The 21,953-nt window shown below is 39.8% G+C and overlaps 1 protein-coding gene across 7 annotated transcripts; it reads right to left on the bottom strand.

The window, feature by feature from the left end:
• Positions 1 to 564: 564 nt before the first annotated feature.
• LOC108700980 lies at positions 565 to 20,529 on the bottom strand. 7 transcript variants are annotated; one of them, XM_041576461.1, is made up of 6 exons: positions 15,542 to 15,754; positions 15,403 to 15,437; positions 12,546 to 12,633; positions 8,736 to 8,840; positions 7,092 to 7,221; positions 565 to 1,266 (listed from the first exon to the last, which is right to left on the bottom strand). In XM_041576461.1, exons 4-6 carry the CDS (start codon positions 8,830 to 8,832, stop codon positions 993 to 995), a joined length of 501 nt encoding a protein of 166 aa, XP_041432395.1. In that variant the 5' UTR covers positions 8,833 to 8,840; positions 12,546 to 12,633; positions 15,403 to 15,437; positions 15,542 to 15,754; the 3' UTR covers positions 565 to 992. The 7 variants fall into 7 exon arrangements, with proteins under 7 accessions (XP_041432395.1, XP_041432393.1, XP_041432398.1 ...); XM_041576459.1 differs by having other exon boundaries at positions 15,403 to 15,451; XM_041576464.1 differs by lacking the exon at positions 12,546 to 12,633 and having other exon boundaries at positions 15,542 to 15,762.
• Positions 20,530 to 21,953: the final 1,424 nt, after the last annotated feature.

Genomic DNA, 21,953 nt, shown 5'->3' on the forward strand with positions numbered 1-21,953 from the left:
GAACATATTGTGGGCCCCCAGCAGCAGTCACTCATCCAGCCACACCTCACATCCCCTGCCCAGCCATTAGAAGAGCTCAATAACCACCTGCCCAATGAATGCAGCTTGTCTCCAGGCGGCTGCGGAATGTCAGAGTTCAATAAGAGAGAAGCAATGTCTCAGACTTTACTCAACTATGCAAAACTGCGGGTTGGGGACTATCCCCTGAAAATTGGTTTAGTAAGGTGGTCTGACCTGATACTGTCAGAATTCAGGCAGACTCCTTCAGGGCCAGAAGGGCCACAGTTTACAATAAGCAATTGGAATTGCAAAGCATCCAAGGTATGTAGTTCAGCATGGGCTTGCTGCTATTATTCCAGTGTTGCACGTTGTCCCTTGGGAGACTGTAAAATCCAACTTCTCTGGGTATGATGACCACATTGATGACCACATCCCCTGCCACTAGGTACCACAGGCAGTGTGTTTTTTGCAATAGCTGAAATGTTAGCCATGAAATTTGTATGTACAAACCCTGGCATCTGTTAGATTTTATCTAATACCTAATTACATATGGGACACAAGAAGTATAAGATTTTATTTTATTTTCAGAAATATAATAAAAAGAAAGATATCCATGCTATGAACCATTCCTTGTGTGTATGTTAAGCAGAATGGATCAGAAGGAATGCAGAGTTATGCTAATATATGATATTTAAGGAGAAAACTGCATTTATATATGTTGGTCCCCCTGAAGAGCCCCCCTGAACCAAAACACTCTGGTACAGCCTATCTGTAAATATCACATAAAACGTTTGTTTTTCATTTTCTATATAAATCTTTTTTAAAATAATTAAAACATTTTTTTAGAATTTCAATGAACCATCTATAAAGAAAATGGACAATAAGCAGAGCACATTTATAAATGCAAATACCTGAACAACGTACATAATAACTGGCTAGTATTTGTAAATAGAATAATACGCTCAGTATAACAGGGAGAGCTGATTTCCTTTTTAAGGCTGATTAACAGGAGCTTTGGGCCTTTTAAACTTTCTTTGATTAGTTAGGACCCCAAGGCCCAAACCCGTCTCTTTGCTTGCAACTGGCTGCCTGGCTGGTTGTGCCACTGTAGGAACTGATTTTGGAGGTGCCATCTGCCGGCCAGCATTCATCTCATCCACAAAGACTTCTACCCCTTCAAACTTGGTACTCAGTTCCCCCAGGTGCTCCTTCAGGGCATTAAACTCTTTGTATAATTCATCCAAAGCTTCGGAGAGAGACTTAATCCTAAAATGAAAAGAATAATATTATCTTTTATTTATATAGCACCATCATATTCTACAGTGCGTTACTTAGATTTTACATATTTTACATTGGTCACAGTAGAGCTTACACTCTAAGGTCCATATCACATTCACTCACAGTAGGGTCAGTTTTAACAGTTAACTGCCTGAATGTTTTTGGAGTATGGGAAGAGACCAGAGGAAAGTCATGCACACAGAGAGGCCATAAAACTTTTTGCAGATAGTTCTCTGGCTGGAATTAGACACAGAACTGCAACACTGTAAGGCAGTGCTAACCACTGGACCAATGCATTTTACCTTATACTGTACTTCACTTAAAAAAATTAAATTACTGTATATTATGAAGGCCTTTGTTCTCCATAAATCTGATTTACAGTACTGGACATAATGTTGGCCACTATCTTTTGTAAATGATCACAGTGTAATAATATTGCTGTGAGAGGGTTACCTGTGGCCAGTAAGACTGAAAGACAGTGGAAGCTTAAGTAAGATTACAAACTGCTCTTAGTATCTATAAGGACAATGGCATGCAAGGAGATTCATTCTCCCTGCTAAATCTTTTCTTCTGCAGGTAGCTAATCTCCTCCAAATGTATCCCAACTGACAATAACTTAAATCACCAGTGGCAGGGTCAGACTAGAGCATTAGGGCTCACCATTGTTGCGACCCGAAGAGCCCTCTTGGCAGTCACTGGGGCTCCCTTTCTGGCTTCTAAACTGTCTTCGCCCACATGCGCAAACACAATCATGCTGCATGCATTCTCAAATGCTGACGCGCCATGGAGTAGCCTATTGGGAAGTAGGTCTGGGCCAGTCCAACCATGACCAGTGGTAAAACATATGTAGTGACTAATTTTTCCTTTTCACCCTAAAGGTGGCCATAGATGCAAAGATCCGCTCGTTTGGCAACATCGCCAAACGAGTGGATCTTTCCCCGATATGCCATTAACAAACATGGCTATATCGGGTGTAATCTGATTGTTCGGCCGTATGGCCGAACGATCCGATTACGATGTGCCGTGGGCTCCGGCAGGACCGGTCGGGTCAAAATCAAACCTGACCGATCGACCAAACGATCGATCTCCGCCGGACGAAAGATGTCGGCACACGCCACACACGATCCGAAAATCGTACGAATCCTCGATTCGTACGATAGGATCTGTGTGTCTGTGGCCACCTTAAGTTTCCTTGTGTGGCAACTTTGGGTGACTTGGAAAAACTACTCTGCACAGATACATGAGTTTCACAATTAGTGGCACATTTTTCAATAATGCACTGTGCGGGGCAGAAGCAGGGAGGGGGCACTATGGAGGGTAGTGGAAGGGGATTTTCACATTAGGGGGGTTAGTTCTCCTTTAAGTCTCAGTGTCTGTTTTACTCCCCTGCTGCCAGCCCTTCCTTACAGACGCTGTTTGGCTTTGTGAGCCCTGACCCTACTTTCCTGCACCACCTTTTATTGCAGTAAGTGCTTTTTTTTGCCTTGTCTATTTGGGCTTTTATGATATTTTACTCGTGGTGTGTTATGGATTTTTCCAGCTGACCCATGAGTTCTAGAAGATCTAAATCTGCTGCCAGTGGGTGAGTCTATGTAATTGTGAGCAGCCAGATATTTCTTGGAATAATTCTCTATGTAGCTAGAGTATTTATATTTTAGGAGCCCACATCACAATCACAGTGAGCATAGGAAAGTGGAAGATCATGGGATAGAGAAATCTTTATTTTCCTCCAAACCTGCCTTACATGATAAGAAAGTTTATCATGACTGAACAATTCAATGCATTCATGTCTTGGATGAAATAGTAATTTAACAAATCCATGACGGATATGGTAGAGAAAGTCACAATGTTCTTTTCAGGTCTCTGCTAACCTTCCGTTGGTTTCCAATGCTCTTGCTGCTGCTGTCTTTTAAGGAAAACCATGTTACCTGTTGATGAAGGGGTCTCTCTTAAAGGAGAACTAAAGAAGTTAGGTAGAAATGTTGTACATTATGTTTTGAGTTTCTGTGCCAGTCCAAGGCAACCACAGCCCTTTAGCAATAAAGATCTGTGTCTCTGAAGATGCCCCAGTAGCTCCACATCTTCTTTTCTTCTGATTCACTGCACATGTTCTGTACTGCTGTCACTTACTGAGCTTAGGGACCCACTCACAATATACAGTACACATAGAATAGAAATGTCACAATATAAGGCTGATTAAAGTTTTCAGAATCGTTCTTTTTGGAAATCCAAGTCACAGTTCTTTCAGGCCGAAAAAGAAGTCAAATCAGAAAGAAACAAAACCTTCGGAGGTTTTGCAAGCCCAACAGTCACCGGTTGGAGTAAAGTCATCTCACTTCAAGACTGTTTGGGCTCAAACCAGGACTGACAGCTGGGTGAAAAGTGATTTCACTAGGCTATCATTTAGAATTCATGAAAAGACCACAGAGGCTCGCTCATCAATGAAAGAAATCTTGAACCGACTTCTAAAAAACAATGTAATTGTCCAAGTTCCAAAATGCCAAAAATTTAGGGATTTATTCCCCCTTTTTCCTGGTCAAAAAAAAGTCAGGCGAATTCAGAGCCATTTTCTGTATTTCAGTTTACTAAATCGTTTCATAATTACAAATACACAGAGTCCACCAAATCCATGGAGTCCATCAAGACAATCAGCCAAGGAGACTGGATGGTTAAAATAGACTTACAAGATCTGCATGTTTCAATCCTGGCAAGCCATCAGAAGTATCTGCCTTCCTTTTCAGTACAAGGCTTTACCCTTTGGCCTGGCCTCAGCAGACTCCATTCATAGATTACAAGAAGTGGAGATATTTGCTTACCTCAACGACATCTTGGTAAAGACCAGTTAATTTTATAAATTTCTCAAAGATATATAGTAAGGGGCATATTTATCAATGATTGAATTTCGAATTGAAAAAACTTCAAATTCCAATTCAAACAGACCAACAAATTAAGTCGAAGTTTTTTTTTTTGGTCGAATAGGTCCGTTTTTGATCAAGTAGGTCTGTATTCCGCCAAATTCGAATCATATAAATCTAAGGAATATTGAATTCGATCAAATTTGATTCGAAGTTTTCCCCAAAATGTCCATCAATTGTCTCCAAATAGGTCATAGGAGGTCCCCCATAGGCTAAAACAGCAATTCAGCAGGTTTTAGAATGGTCGAAGTCAAATTTTTAAAGAGACAGTACATGACAAATTTCGATATTCGAATTTTTTTCAAATTCGAATTGAATTTAGACTATTTCCCTGGACGAAGAACACAAAAAATAGCTTTAAATTCAATTTTTTTTCATGAAACACCTCGACCTTTGACAAATCTGCCCCTAAGAGTTGGAAACACTTCAGAACAATGGCTGGATGATAAACTGTCAAAATCCTCTATCTCCAGTACAGTCTCTCAAATTCTTTGGTGTCATCATAGACACAAAGACTTTTCAGTCTTATTCCAGACAGAATCCTGGATATTCAAAACCATGTCCATGAAATTTCCAATCATCTCAGCCAATTTTGTCAACAAGTTCTGGGCAAACTCCCAGCCTCTCTAAATGCAGTCATGTGGGCCATGGCTCGTGTAAGACCTCTTCAGTCTGCGTTTCTGAGCCAGTGGAATGTGGACCATTTGTTGTTTCAGTGCATCAGTTTGGCAGAAGATGAAAAAACTTCAAAGCAGGATTCATCTCCAGTCTCCCCAAGTGGTTAGGGTTGGGAAACCCATGTTCTTCATCAGTCAGCTTGGGTGAAGCAATCATGGGCTGTTCTGTTGGCTCTTCTTCAGTTTCAAGAAATTGCCAAAGACAGATCAGTAAAAATATTTTCAGACAATACTACTGTAGTGAAATACCTGAGGAAACAAGGCGGAACAAAGCTCCAAATTAATAAAGCAAACAGAGGAGATCTTGCTCGGGCTGAAGAGAACCTTCTCAACCTGACAGCTGTACACACCTTCCAGGGAAGATGAATGTGATCGCAGATCAATTGAGCAAAGTCCAGACACACCCAGAAAATGTTAGTGAAGAAATTCTGGAGACCTCATGGCCGTGAGTCACAATTCCAAACTACCGAGGTTCTGTGGCAGAACACAGTGCTTTTCAGTTATCTGCTTTAACTGGTGTTTCCTGGTTCTCTACTCCCATAGTAGTGAGATTCTTTCAAGGCTTGAAAAGATTAAAACCACAAATTAAATCTACAGCTCCACCTTGGGACTTGAACCTAGCTCTTACTCAATTTCCCTTCAAACCATTTGAGTCTTTACTACTTAAGTTTCTTTCATGGCAGTTAACATTTCTTTTGGCGATTACATCAGCAAGCACTAAATATCTCTGAAAATTGTATGATCTTTCACCAAGATAAACTGATCTTCAGACTGCCTCATGATTTTCGACCTAAGGTCATAAGATTTTCATTTATTCAGGACACCATCTTACCTGTCGTTTTTCCTTCTCTTCAGAATGATGAAGAAGGGGAGTCTACTGTTTTGTACATTTAATAGGATGGGAGTGATGGGGGAAGCCTACAACTTATTAACTAGCTCACTTCCTGTCCTTCTTACATCAGGAGGGGTTAACTCTGTAGTGCCTACTGCTATGCTTCAGTCCAGGAAAAGAAAATATTGATAAGTATGAATTGATTATCCTTTTCAAACTTTGTACAAGATCACGTGCACTCTCAGGCCCTTTCCAAAGTAGTTCCGCTCGGTGCACAGCTCCTAAGGGAGACGGCCCTCCCAATCTCTATGTGAAAAACAATGAAGGCTGGCACATGAAGCGATTCAAACCGGGGTACAACCCCTGGTAGGTTTGTTGCATCACAACGTTTCGGGGGCGTTCCCCCTTCGTCATATGATTATCCTTTTCATCACAGGCAACAAATCTATTCTTGTGCCATCTCCCTAAGAGCGCATTGTAGTTACAGATATTGTCACAATTAATGGATTGAGGGTCAAAACTATGGGGAAATTTCTTAAGTACATCCCCCTTTTTGTAAAGAACCCCATTTTTATCCCATACATTCAGCAAATACCTAGAGGATTCAATAAACCTTTCATAAATGGGGCTGCTATAGCTAAACATAGTTATACCAGCCATTAGGGTGTGTGGGAGGCCATATTTGTTCTGTTAGTATTAAATAGGAGCAGTACTACATAGAACTAAGTACCCTTAAACTCTTCTCCTTTAACTGTAGTTCTCTTCCCTTCTTTTCAAGTCATCCTTTAAAGAACTGACGATACCAAGAACTTATAAGGAAATAAAAAGACATAGAAATGCCACCACTAATTGATTTTCTTGGTAAATGCCCAACACCACGTGCACAGGCAATTTTAGTCCCAAAAAACACAAATTTGAGTGTTTTCAGGCTTATAATGGTTAGGCAGTTTTCATTAAGGTCAATGCAAGACATACTGGCCATTTCATCCACCTAAAATACAGTGGTGGAGAACCATACCATGTGACATTATGCATTCCTGACAAGCAAACAAGGGAGCAGCGCAGGAATTGACTGTATTTGACAACTGTTTGAATTGTTCCCCGTTGCCTGATCCCTATGCATCTCCCAATGTTTGCTTCTACTGCTTTTCAAGTAAAAGAGAGGGGGCAAATGCTTTACCCTGAATGGCATGTTAGGCATGACATATGGAAAAGTTTCCCTTTTCCATGAATCCTATGTACCTTCAGATTCATTTCCTTTTCTGGTCACATAACTATAAGGAAAGGTTTATTTCCAGCTATTAATATGTTATGAACCATAGAACTGGCCAGTCTTTAAGCACAGTAAGCGAGGGAAGTATTCATATGTGTTAGCTCTAATAGCACTACCTTCCATAGTCCGGCAGCACAGTGTGATGATCATAGAGGAGCAGGTTTCTAAACTGGGTCATAATGGCAAATTTCCAGTTGTCCAGCACAGTAGTCAGATTAGCACATCCTCGCATGTTTACCTTCTCAGCTACAGGAAACAAAAAAAATTCATTGGTGATGTCAGCTTACTAAGTGAAAAATTTCTCATGCCAAAACTGTTTGTCTGCACCTATAGCATTACAGGTATGCAATCTGTTATCCGGAAACCCATTATCCAGATAGTTCAGAATTACGGGAAGGCCATCACCCATAGACTTCATTTTAATCAAATAATTAAAAATGTTTAAGGGGCAGATTTAACAAAAGTTGAATTTCAAAGTTATGTAAATTTTAATTCGAATGTACTCGATCGAATACAAATTACTCGAAAATTCAAATTGAATTTGAATTGTATTCAAATTGAGTCTTCCTTAAAAAAAAACAAAAACTGGAATGTCAGGAAGGCAGTTAACATCTTCAAATAGTTCAACAGCCTTCTGCCATTGATTTCAACATGAATTTGGCAGGTTTAAAGTGGTGAATAGTCGAATTAGAACTGTGTCGAGGTGTGATAATCTCACATTCAAATTGGTGATTTAAAATTTGAATTTGTGAGTTTTGACCCAAATTTTATTTTGAAAATTTAAGATTTAAGGTATGGGGATCCAAATCACGGAAAGACCCCTTATCCGTGAAACCACAGGTCCCAAGCATTCTAGATAACCTGTATATGGAGGTGCAGGCTGCACAAGTACTGCACAAATAGAACTCTTTTCCTTTTTCATTGCTTAGCTGTTAACTGTAAACCAAGGGAATGCTGGTGAAAATGGGATGCTAGAATTACCAGCAGAGGTGCCCAAAAGGTAGATTAGGATCTACCAGTAGACCTTTAACTGGTTATCAGTAGATCTCAAGACACTTTCAACAAACAGCTTGTCTAAATCACCCTCCGGTTTCATTCTTTTCATTCAGATATTTAAATTAAAGTTATATAAGAAATAGTTGTTTGTTAGCGAGATATATATATATATATATATATAAAATTTTTTTTTTTTTTTTCTCAAATCAATATTTACGTAATATTTTCCATGATGTAGATCCTAATAGCACATCATCTCTAAAATTAGACCTTGTGTTAGTAAAGTATGGGCACTCCTGGATGGTTTAGAAATACTGTATGTGCAGTTTAACAATCCTCATAGAATATTAAAATAGATTTTTAAGTCCATTTCTCTTTAGTGCAGTATCTTATTTCATAATTGCTATGCTAAGCATGATCATATTGTACACAATAAGAGCACACTGTGCTGGTTAATCCTTGTATCCAATAAGTTTATACAGATGGTGGTAAATTGGCAACTCTCTGAAGTTATAGGCAGTTAGAGCAACTGGCTCAGTGTGTATACTAGCTCATTAGCTACACCATAGGATACATCAGATCTACTGCTGAAAGTCAAATGATTATCATGCAGTGAATTCTTGCAGAAAGCTGAGAACACATAAAAAAGTAACTGCAGAAAAAATGCTAAAGATATTTGGTGTATTACTAAATAATAGACCCCAGAAATTCCCTTTAAAACTATGCACCCTTTTTCTCTTTAAAAGGATTTCAGAGCAGCTTACCCACTGATCGATAATCCCACTCGGACGGCTCTCTTCGTTGCTTTAAAGTACAGATCAAAGGAACCATCAGCACCAAGCACAGCAGTGTCTTTTCCATGATGAAATCTAAATGTATGGAAAAAAGTAGTATATAGATATAAATGATAAGACTGGTACCTACGTCACTAGTGTAAAACTGCAGTGCAGCTTAAATTTGTTAATTGCCCACTGACAGAAATACAGAAATGAAGTGTGTGACAAGAGCTTGTAAGCAACATCTGTTTCTGAAATTATTCACGTCATGCAAATGTTTTATAGCTTATCCAAATATTTTCTTCCTCAAGCAAAAAGATAAAAGCTGCTGCTTAAAGGAGTCAGTTCTCCACCCCCACACATTGGAATGTTACAGATGGGTGCCCACGTTTCAGTGCACCCAAAGGGGGAGAATACTGAAGATGAATGAAAAAAGCCAACTTTTTTACACTCATACATAAATATGTAATCTCCAATGGAAAGCCTTCTACTGCATCTCCAAACAAAGTCCTCCCTCCTCCTCTGCATGTACTTCATCCTGCCTCTAAGCATACACACATGTAAGCCATGTGTCTGTTAGGTCTTTAGAAGATGCTCTATTTCCAGCAAAATTTATATGTGAGATCTAGCAGCATAGCGTTAACACCTCTTCATTTATATATCACTTCTAAGGTGTATCTGTTCATATCCAAACATCATTTACGGATTTATTATGACAAAACTGCATGACATGGCAACTTGATTTATATCCTTATATTACCAAGAGCCATACATATCCTGTAAATGACATCCTTATGTCATCCCTAACATTTGTGTGGGGAAGCATTTAGGGAATAGTGATCATAACATGGTCTCCTTTGAGATTCTGTTGCAAAAGCAATTCTATAAGGGAGTAACTAAAACACTAAATTTCAGACGTTCAAACTTTGACAGTATAAGGGCATCTCTGCAACATATTAAGTGGGAAATGCTTTTCTCAGGGTTAAACACAGAACAAAAATGGGAAGTCTTTAAAATACTGCTTAATAAATATACTTGTCAGTATATTCCACTTGTAAGCAAGGAATGTCGTTGCAAAGCAAAACCTTTTTGGTTCAATAGAATCGTTGGTGTTGAGGTGGGTAAGAAAAGACGTGCTTTTAAGGCTTTCAAGTTAGCTGGTACAGCCGAAACATTTATAATGTACAAGGAGGCCAATAAATCATGCAAAGAAGCTATAAGGCAAGCTAAAATTGCTATAGAAAAGGATATTGCAGCAAGCAGTAAAAAAAATCCAAAATTATTTTTTAAATATGTTAATAGTAAAAAAATGAAGCAGGAAGGGGTGGGACCCTTACTATCAGAGGGGGGTCAGCTGGTTGATGAAAACAAAATAAAAGCGCAGATTCTGAACTCATATTTTTCATCTGTCTACACAAATGAGGAATCAGTAAGTGAAGGTTTCCTTCTTAACAGTCCCAATTCTAGTAATACAACTAATGATGCATGGTTCACACATGAAGAAATTCAAAAGAGACTAGAACATGTTAAGATTAACAAAGGTCCAGGGCCAGATGGTATTCATCCCAGGGTAATTAGCGAGCTTAGCTCTGTGATTGCCAAACATCTTTACTTAATTTTTCATGATTCATTGAGATCTGGCATAGTGCCGAGAGACTGGCGAATTGCTAATGTGGTGCCTCTATTCAAAAAAGGATCCCGTTCTCAGCCTCAAAACTATAGGCCAGTTAGTCTGACGTCAGTGGTAGGAAAGCTTTTCGAAGGGTTAATAAAGGATAAGATACTGGACTTCATAGCAAATCATAATACTATGAGTTTGTGCCAGCATGGTTTTATGCGTAATAGATCTTGCCAGACTAACATAATTTCTTTTTATGAGAATGTAAGTAGAGACCTCGATTCTGGGATGGCAGTGGATGTGATTTACTTAGATTTTGCTAAAGCATTTGATACAGTGCCACACAAAAAGGTTACTGGTTAAATTAAGGAATGTTGGCCTGGAACATAGTATTTGTACCTGGATAGAGAACTGGCTAAAAGATAGACTACAAAGAGTGGTGGTAAATGGAACATTTTCTAATTGGACCAGTGTTGTTAGTGGAGTACCGCAGGGCTCTGTACTAGGTCCCTTGCTTTTCAACTTGTTTATTAATGACCTGGAGGTGGGCATTGAAAGTACTGTTTCTATTTTTGCAGATGATACTAAATTGTGCAGAACTATAGGTTCCATGCAGGATGCTGCCACTTTGCCTAGTGAGTGATTTGTCTAAACTGGAAAACTGGGCAGCAAACTGGAAAATGAGGTTCAATGTTGATAAATGCAAGGTTATGCACTTTGGCAAAAATAATATAAATGCAAGTTATACACTAAATGGCAGTCTGTTGGGAGTTTCCTTAAATGAGAAGGATCTAGGGGTCTTTGTAGATAACACGTTGTCTAAATCTGGGCAGTGTCATTCTGTGGCTACTAAAGCAAATAAAGTTCTGTCTTGCATAAAAAAGGGCATTAACTCAAGGGATGAAAACATAATTATGCTTCTTTATAGGTCCCTGGTAAGGCCTCATCTGGAGTATGCAGTTCAGTTTTGGACTCCAGTCCTTAAGAGGGATATAAATGAGCTGGAGAGAGTGCAGAGACGTGCAACTAAATTGGTTAGAGGGACGGAAGACTTAAATTATGAGGGTAGACTGTCAAGGTTGGGGTTGTTTTCTCTGGAAAAAAGGCGCTTGCGTGGGGACATGATTACACTTTACAAGTACATTAGAGGACATTATAGACAAATGGCAGGGTACCTTTTTACCCATAAAGTGGATCACCGTACCAGAGGCCACCCCTTTAGACTAGAAGAAAAGAACTTTCATTTGAAGCAACGTAGGGGGTTCTTCACAGTCAGGACAGTGAGGTTGTGGAATGCACTGCCGGGTGATGTTGTGATGGCTGATTCAGTTAATGCCTTTAAGAATGGCTTGGATGATTTTTTGGACAGACATAATATCAAAGGCTATTGTGATACTAAGCTCTATAGTTAGTATAGGCATGGGTATATAGAATTTAATTAAAAGTAGAGAGGGGTGTATGTATGGATGCTGGGTTTTCATTAGGAGGGGTTGAACTTGATGGACTTTGTCTTTTTTCAACCCAATTTAACTATGTAACTAACTATGTTTAGTTGTCATCTGTTGCAATCCAGTGGTCAGTGATGTAATTTCTGTCACATGTCTCAATGAAACTTGTGTATTATAATAAATTATGTATCCCCTGTTGTGAAATATGAGGATATTAAAAGCCACCTCAAAGTTGTGATCCATATGTACTCTGCCTTTGGCCATGTGCTTTTATATGGTCATGGAGACTTATAATATTTTATAATATAGGGGTACATTATTAACTATATATTTACCTATTTAATGTAAAATAAACTACAAAATCTGCTTCAAAATAGTGTAATTTTTCCTTTAAGGCTAGTGAGCAAACTGGTAAATAATTGTTAAACAACCTGCCTTTGGATGTCTATCTAATGCGTTCTTTGTCTTGACAATATATATTCTGCTGGAGGGACCCAAACAGCAGCTTTTATTAGTCTGGTTATGGCCAGTTAAACTTATGATCACTATTTCCATATAGCCATCTGTTTCTTGCGAAACAACCAGCCAGGCAGATTCACCTGACATCTAGCTGTAAGAATAAGCTATGTTCACGAGTAACTTTCAGATCAGTTTACAATCCCCTTTCACTCCTTGCTTTACACATCTAGTGCAATTTCTCTTAAGGTGACAACAGTGTAAATTATACACTACCTTTTCATACGTAACACCAGGCGAGACAATTTCAGCACTCTGGTTGCTGATGCATTGATTTGATTAAGAGACTGGAATATGAGAGGGCCTGAATAGAAAGACGAGTAAAAAGTATCAATAACAATAAATGTGTTCCCATACAGAGCATTTGTTTTTAGATGGGGTCAGTGACTCTCCATTTGAATGTTGGAAAGAGTCAGATGAAGATGAAGGCAAATACCGTATATACTCGTGTATAAGCCGACCCGTGTATAAGCCGAGGTACCTAATTTTACCTACAAAAACTGGGAAAACTTATTGACTCGCGTATAAGCCTAGGGTGAGAAATAAAGCTAAAGACTCTCTGTGTCTATATATTTTTTTTTTTTTGGTGAAGAGAAACGGTTCAGATTTGCCCATCACTAATCATTAGCAAGTACAACTTGACTGCATTTTGGGCCAGAGGGAAAGATAAGCATGCAACGCAGCGCTGTCTAACCAGCAATTTCTCCAGCTGAACTTGAACTACAACTCCCAGCAAGGCTTTGCCATAGGAAGAGACATCAACGAATGCTGGAAAACTATTCTCTACACCAGATATGTGACACTTTCAATAGAGTATTTCCAATATAATTTAAGAAACGCACGAACATTGACTGAATTTACAGCCAGATCAGCAAAATTTGGGGTGTTAAAGCGGGTTACCTGTCCCCTGCTGTCATTGAATTACAGATGTGTGAGCACAGGGCCATTGCTATGGTGCCAGCATCTTTCTACCCTAAGCCACTTTGTGTACATATAGAGCAGTTTTCGTCCCAATAGAGGCGACTGGATAGCCTGGGGCTAAACTTCACCCTGTAATCCACGTGACATAAATGCACAGCTCCGCTTTCCCTTACACTGCCCGTAGTCCCAAATCGCTACTTACACCTTCTCCAAGGCTGTAAACTCCAAACCTTTTCCGTCTATTAAAAATCGCGCAAATGTCATCACGCGAGACTGGCGTCACAACTTCACGTACGCGTATTACCTAGCTGCATTGTGGGAGCGACGAGCAGATTGTGTAACTAAATGAGAAGGGGCTGGACTCAGTGTGGTGGATAGTTCCCTCAAACATTTTACCTGTGCCCGCTGCTTTTGTTAGATACAAAATAAAACTTTCTGTGGTCTTAGTTACACATCTCAGCTCCCTATATTTCCTCAGAAGTCGTTTATAATGTCACAGCAGAGCTCCGAATTAACAGGGAAATGAAAAGATACATGTTGGTGGTTGGCAACAATACCTGCCGCCAGCTGCTGCTTCCGATTCGGCTGAGAAAGGTGCGCAGGGCTGGGGGCGGATTTGCGGGGGGGGCCTTTGCAGGAAATATTTTATGTGCAGCATTTTCTTCATACTGACACGTTCCTATGATTTTTATAGGAACGTGTCAGAATCGCGTTTTTTAACTGACCCGCGTATAAGCCGAGGCAGCATTTTTCAGCTTGTTTTGGGTGCTGAAAAACTCGGCTTATACGCGAGTATATACGGTAATTCAAAAATAAAAAAATTAAGGCTTAGAATTAGCCATGATGTATATGTACAGACTTTCCCACTAAGTGTATTTAAAGAAACAGTAACACCAACAAATAAAAGCATTTTAAAGTTATTAAAATATAATGTACTGTTGCCCTTCACTGGTAAAAGTTATGTGTTTGCTTTAGAAAGACTACTATAGTTTATATAAACAATCTGCTAAGGGGGGCAGCCATTCAAGCCAAAAAAAGGAGAAAATGCACAGATTACATAGCACATAACAGGTAATCTTTGTAATAGTGTATATACAATAATACAATGTAATATAATACAATGGCATTCTACAGAGTGCATCTGTTATCTGCTATGTAACCTGTGCTTTGAATGGCTATCCCCATGGCTACATAGCAACAAGTTTATATAAACTATAGCAGTGTTTCTAAAGCAAATATGCCAACTGTACTAGTGCAGGGAAACAGTACAGTTAGGGTTGCCACCACCAAATACATATGGAGCCCAAAGCCTACATGGCTAATTAGCATTTCATTTAGATGCATGCTGCAGACTGAACTGATTTATGTGCAGCCATGCATCATGCAGCTAAATTAATTGCTAATTAGCCATGTAGGCTGTGGATTACATGTGCTTGGGTTTAAAGGAGTGAGATGGCAACCCTAAGTACAGTATATTTTATTTACTTTTAAAAACTTTCATTTTTTGTTGTTATTGTTCCTTTAACCACAGGCTTCCTTGTCCCCACCCCAATCACTTCTTCCAGACTCCCAAAAAAAGTAATTACTGAACAGGAGCATGTTCACTCAGTGTCGGACTGGGACACCAGGGGCCCACCAAAGAACCATAGACCAGGGGCCCACTCTCAGTACAATTATTATTTCTCTCCTTACTCAACCTTTATTCTCCAAGGCTCTATTCTTTACATACTATAATCTATTATTCCATCTATTTAGCCTCTTTGCTCTCAAAGAAATAGGAAATGGCCATGAAATAGGCCAAATATTTAGCAGCACAAGGGCCCCCTGACACCTGGGCCCACCAGGAGTTTTCCTGGTATCCCGGTGGGCCAGTCCGACACTGTGTTCACTAAATGCTCTTGCTTGGCAATCAGCACTATATGGTGCCTCAGACATGATGTGACATGACAAAGGTGAAGGCATCTTTCATGAGTCTGGATATTGTGCTTGGGTTGGGGTCAGGGAGGAACATAAATACCCATAGGGAGGTGGTTTGTTCCTGTTTGGCTATGCATTAGTATTCAGTATTTGTTGTAGGATATAGCTGTTTGTCCAGCCTTGAGCCATGCCAGCTAAAGAATTACAGCAGCTTCGCTCTGAATTGTTTACTTACTCCTCAGATTTGTGTTTCCTTTCACTCGTCAGTGCCTGAAAGAGAACATCTGTGGAATATAATTGAAAACATCTATTATATTTTCTAGAACATGCCCAGAATGTATTCCTTCATAGCGCAGAGCCCTTTAATGTGCTACCTGTTGATGCTGTTCCAGTAGAAATGTATTTCTGTTGCTTCTCTCCCTCCCCGTTAGTTCTCTTTCTCTGCAAGTTGTGTACAAGTCTGTTTTCTTCATTCACTATTCTTTTAATTCTCCCCACCCCTTTTTGGTCTAGATCCAGGCCCTGATCTCACTAGGGTCAGCTTGAGTTACCAGACCAACATGAGTCTTTCTTGTGGTTTCATAGCAGTTTAAGTGGGTTTTTTTTTTTTCCACAGGATATTATACAGAACAACTGTCATTAATGTACAAAGTGCAACCACACATAAAACAATAATATGAAGCTAAATCAGTGCTGTCCAATTTATATGGTACAGAGGGCCGGAATTTTTCTAATCTACATGGTGGAGGGCCGATAATGGAAGCTAGTGTTGGCCACTCCCTGTTTTAGACCACACCCACTTAATTGCACACCAAAAAAACAGATGGTTGGTGCTCACTGTAGGGATCAGGACCAGAACCAGAACTAGGGGTAGGTAGAGGACCAGAACTAGGGGGTAGGTAGAGTAGGCGGCTGTGTAAGGACGTCATCATTGGGGTTTTTTTTTTCTTTTTTTTCAAGCGTTTATTTAATCATTTGTTTCAGTAATCACGGTCACTCAGTCAGGTGTAATCCCTCTCCTTCACCTTCTCCCTCTTGCCAGCAAGTAATAGCTCCTTCTGTGCGTCAGCGCAGCGCGACGTGCGTATACACGTCAATGACATCACTGATGCGATTGGGTGGCAGAGAGCTGGTGGCCTGCTTGGTGTGGCTCACCCTTGCTGCTCTCAGCCTTGCACAGTTGTACAGCCAGGTACCGATTTGGGCCGGGGGCCATATGTTTGATGTTGCTGCTATGCTGGGCGCTGGCACAGGTACATAAATACTTGGGGGTAATGTGATGTGATCAGATTTATTTTTGGCTGCTGCTGGCACAGGTAAAGATTGGGGGCAAAATGATGGCTACTGGAGGGCTGTATGATGCATGTCTGCTGAGCTTGCTGGTACAGGTATGGGGGGGGCAGTATGATGGATGGCTACTGGCACAGGTATTGGGGGGCAGTATGATGGATGGCTGCTAGGTTTAATGTTCAAGTACAGAGGGCAGTAATATATGAAAACGTGTTGTACATTTTGTTGCTTTCTTTCTTTTAAAAACATCATGGTAAGGAGGTAAATGGTAATGCAGGACAGGGGGGCACTGATTGAAGCTCTTGCCTAGGGTGCCAAACTACCCTGCCCCGACACTGGCAGGGATGCCACACATGTGAAAAAAGTTAAGTCATATTAAGACATACCCTTAAATCCAAATGTCTCCTCCTCCCCTGTGTATAATACAGTACCCCAGCATATGATTAAACACCTTAGGGGTTCCTAACAATAATTTTCAAATGCTAACAAACCCCCAGATATCAAATATACAAATATAAGGCTTATGTTCTAGGGATCATAGGTCAGGCAGAGTATGGCAAACACAGGGTGCAAAGAGCAGGCAAAGTATGACACACACAGTGACACAGGGAGCATAGGGAAGACAGAACAGAGCAGGAGACAGGAAAAACAGGACCACGCTAATATGTACTACATACAGTGACACATTGCTGGTGCCCCGTTAGCATTTTGTATAAAGTGTGAACAGGTGAACAATGGGGGCAGTTTCAGTCTGGGTCTCAGGTGTGAACAGTACAGGGCTTTAGGATGTTAACAATAGAGGTGTCACAAATATGAACAATGCAGGGGGATTACATGTGTGAACAATACAGGGGATTATAGTGTGAATTTGAAGTTTAAACTATGCAGGGGCCAGTTAATCTCTGTAGTGATACCTTTTAACGTTTACAAATGGTGAGCAGGCACAGCAGGCAGACTTTGATGTGGAGGGCCACATAAGGGGGGTTGTGGGCCGCAGCCCTGAGCTAAGTGAATGCTTTCCAGAGCCGAGATGCACAGAGAATGAGCTGGGTTTCTGCTAAATTACAATTGCCTTCTTCTCAGGCTCGCATACTCTGTGTTATGGCTAAAAGCTTAAAATGCAGTGGTCTATGGATCTTTCTATAGACGTGCCAATTGTTCTTCCCGGCTGATTGGAAAATATTAGTATCCGTGGAAGACAGTGTCTGACATACTGCTGCCAGTCACTGAATTATCCTCTTGTCCTATTATGCTAAATCATTTCCATTTGTGGTTTGTGTTAATCAGGAATAACTGTGTTACTTAAATTAATCTTTCCTATTAATCAGCAATGCTCAAAATGTCCCTTAGCTCTTACAGCACATCTCCCTGCTATCCCCCAATAGAGAGGGTTGTATGAAAACCTTAGAGTGCCCTATTGCAGGACAATAATGTGGGCCATTTTCTCTGCTGATTCCAATAGTAGGAAGCATGGACTTGCTAATAATGTCACTTTATGTATGTTGGGGCAGTAACTGGTTTCTCTATTCTGCTTAGCAAGAAATCAAGATGAGGTGTATTAAAACATTCCAAACAAACATTGCTTGAGAAAAGTTTAGCTTCAGCTCACAACAGAGCTCTGTAAATCATTTCCTGATAATGTGTTTAAGATGAGAATTTTTATGGAGAACTTTGGAACAAGAAGGGCTTTAATGAAATCCTTAAGGGATTTCTCCTTTACTCTTGTGGTCTGCAAATCATTACTTTGTGGCAGGGTACAGCAAAGAGCAAAGCGGTACAAGTATTTGTCTCACACTACCAAATGATGTGGACCTGACATAGTAAGTGTATAATATTAGGTTAGTGAAAAAAAAACTATTAATTTCCTTCTATATCCAACACATTTGGTAGCATTAAACAGCCCTATCACCATCACAAAGAATGATCAACCCAATTATGAGTGATAACCAACTGAGCAGCTTGTTATAAACAGTACAGGTGTCACTAAATCTGGAAAAGAATTGGACCGACCTAAAGCACATGTCTACTTGCGAACTTCAACAGTCTGAGCAGAAACTAGACTGAAACAGAAGCATCACTGAGCATGGAGCGTGAGAGAGAGTTTGTGTATATAAATGTAAGACAGGTTGACAGATGAGCTGGAGGACAGTGGCACATTAAAAACACATATATGTCAGTTATATAAAATAATAATATTAAAGATTGAACTTGAGGGACGTGTGTCTTTTTTCAACCTAACTTACTATGTTACTGTGTATGTCTTTTTTTGCTGGAATTTCTCACACTCTGCATTATGAATGAGCCCTCTTAGTTTTTTTTAAAGAAAGAACTACAGGAAAAGAGCATTTGTGTGATATATGGTGTGCATTTATAGAAAAGTGTAAATGCATATGGTCTACAGGTGTAGTAGATATGCCCAGGTCATCAATGATTCTAACCCCACAAAATACCTACAGGTACTCAGAAGAGATTTTGCTGTGGATTGATGTTACCTACAGTGCAGTCCAGTACACAGCATGATTACATGTAAAATAAACAGCATTGATCCCCACAGCTGTGTAGCAATTGTACGGCAGATGAAGGCTAAATGAAAATTACAAAAACATCCGTAGGTATCTAGGCTGTACAATTGTTGTTAAACTGCACTTCTAAATAAATCCACCCCCTACAGGTAAGTTCGAGTGCTGGTCTTTTGAGGATTAACACATGATACACACCTAGCCATACTGTATAAAATGGTTGCTGGTGCTTAAGGGCAGAGACACAAGGGAAGATTCCTGCCTGCCGGCTAGAATCTAAATCGCCAACGGGATGGCACTCGGAGCACTTCGTTTTCCGAAGTCGCCCGAAGTTTCCTTGTGAGGCAACTTCAGAAAACGAAGTGATCCAATTGCCACCCGACGACAATTTAGATTATAGTCGGCGGGAAAGCTTTTCAGGGAGATTAGTCGCCCGAAAAAGAGATGATTTGTTGCCTAAAAGGGACCTGTCACCCTATGAAATAATTTCAAATGTCTATTGTTTTAGTCAAACACAATAAACTTCACTTTTACTATATGCTTTAAATCTTGTATCCTTCAGTCTTGAAATTAAAGAATCACAGTCACGCCAAGCAGGCAGGCACCATTTTGTGACACTATTATTAAGGGCTGAGCTGCCAGATCCTTTTAAAGCAGCGCTGTTCAACTTCTGTGAAACAGTGGCCTTCATGGTGGAGGGCTGATAATGGAAGTCAGTTAGCCACTCCCTGTTTTAAACCACACCCACTTGATAACAACACCCTTGTTACCTCAAGACCATGTCCACATTAAAGCAACAGTAACACCAAAAAATGAAAGTCTTCTAAAGTAATGAAAATATAACTCTTTTGCTGCACTGGTAAAACTGTTGTGTTTGGTAAGAAAAACAACTATAGTTTATATAACAAGCTGCTCTGTAGCCATGGGGCTGGCAATTCAAAGCTGAAAAGGCATGTGATACTCAGCAGATAACAGATAAGCTCTGTAATATACAATGCGATTCTTCAGAACTTATGTTATCGACTGTGTATCCTGTACATGAATGGCTGCCCCATGGCTACACAGCAGCTTGTTTATATAAACTATAATTGTTTTTCTGAAGAAAACACAACAGTTTCTCCAGTGTAGGGCAGCAGTACATTATATTGTCATTCCTTTAATATACTTTCAAATGTTGATGACTGTTCTTTTAATTGTGGTAGCACACCAAAAAGCCAAATGGTCGGTGCTCACTGCAGGGATATCACTTATCACTCATATATGAATAAAGTTGTCATATTAAGACATACGAAGTGCTAACAAACCCCCAGAACAAACCCCTACCAGGCTTATGTTCCATAGGCAGAGTATGACACACACACACACACAGGGAGCATAGGGAAGGCAGAGTATGACACACAGCAAATATATTTATAAGAATAAGGTTTGCTTCGGAGCTCACCTGGTGTGTGTATCCTGCAGTCCAGATGCTGCTCTCGTGAGAAGTCGGTCACTCCAAACTGGCACTGGTACATAGTTAAATTGGGTTGAAAAAAGAAAAAGTCCATCAAGTTCAACCCCTCGAAACGAAAACCCAGCATCCATACATGCCCCCTCCCTACTTTCACATAAATTATATATACCCATATCTATACTAACTATAGAGCTTAGTATCACAATAGCCTTTGATATTATGTCTGTCCAAAAAATCATCCAAGCCATTCTTAAAGGCATTAACTGAAACAGCCATCACATCACCCAGCAGTGCATTCCACAACCTCACTGTCCTGACTGTGAAGAACCCCCTACATTGCTTCAAATGAAAGTTCTTTTCTTCTAGTCTAAAGGGATGGCCTCAGGTACGGTGATCCACTTTATGGGTAAAAAGGTCTCCTGCCATTTGTCTATTATGTCCTCTAGTTGTACTTGTAAAGTGTAATCATGTCCCCTCGCAAGCACCTTTTTTCCAGAGAAAACAACCCCAACCGTGACAGTCTACCCTAATAATTTAAGTCTTCCATCCATCTAACCAATTTAGTTGCACGTCTCTGCACTCTCTCCAGCTCATTTATATCCCTCTTAAGGACTGGAGTCCAAAACTGCACTGCATACTCCAGATGAGGCCTCACCAGGGACCTATAAAGAAGCATAATTATGTTTTCATCCCTTGAGTTAATGCCCTTTTTTATGCAAGACAGACCTTTATTTGCTTTAGTAGCCACAGAATGACACTGCCCACAATTAGACAACTTGTTATCTACAAAAAACCCTAGATCCTTCTCATTTAAGGAAACTCCCAACACACTGCCATTTAGTGGTACATTCAACAAAAAGATTTCCCGCATTTACTGGCGCTGTCTGAGACTTCCAAGGGGGACCACTTTATTTGCAAAAAATCAGCATTATTTAAGACACACTGGGTGTGGTACAGACATTGTGCAGTGGGTGTGCTCGGACTTACGTGTTTCTTGGCTAAACACTTGGCACTTCCTCAGAGTCATCAGAAAACACGTGTCTCAAGATTTAAAAAGTCTACACATTGCTCATTATCTCTTCTTAAAGGTAAAGTTCATACATAAAGTGCATTTGCAATCAAACATCATTAAATTCATTTAAATACACTGTGCTCAAAGTAATTCCTTTGTTTTCTTGTGCAAATATTTAAGTAAAACATTCACTGAACTTCATAATAGTTTTAATACTGAAAGAAAATGTGCAGTATTTCCTATTATGTGATTCGTACATAAACAACATATAAAACCATGTGAGTACCTCAAATTAATATAGTGAAATAAAATCATTTATATGTTATATGTGTTTGTTTAAAAGAGTTATAATTTTTAATACATTTACATTCACTCTAATTCTCTCTAGGTCCTACGTGTGTCCTACGTGAGTCATTAATAGGAGTAGGAACTGTCTCATCAGAAATTATACTGTATAGAGGGATATTTGTCTTACCTGTAAAATCCTTTTCTCTCTTCATTGAAAGTGTGAC

Source organism: Xenopus laevis, chromosome 9_10L (genome assembly GCF_017654675.1).
Source record: "Xenopus laevis strain J_2021 chromosome 9_10L, Xenopus_laevis_v10.1, whole genome shotgun sequence".
NCBI classification, from domain to species: domain Eukaryota; kingdom Metazoa; phylum Chordata; class Amphibia; order Anura; family Pipidae; genus Xenopus; species Xenopus laevis.

Excerpts from the sequence above, each read along its gene's own strand:
- LOC108700980 (XM_018235057.2), bottom strand. The coding sequence starts at position 20,523 with ATGGACTTTTTCTTTTTTCAACCCAATTTAACTATGTACCAGTGCCAG. Across the intron at positions 8,841-20,417 it reads CTGCAGGATACACACACCAG|ATTTCATCATGGAAAAGACA; the intron begins GTGAGCTCCGAA and ends CCATACATTTAG. Across the intron at positions 1,267-7,091 it reads GTGCTGCCGGACTATGGAAG|GATTAAGTCTCTCTCCGAAG; the intron begins GTAGTGCTATTA and ends TTTTCATTTTAG.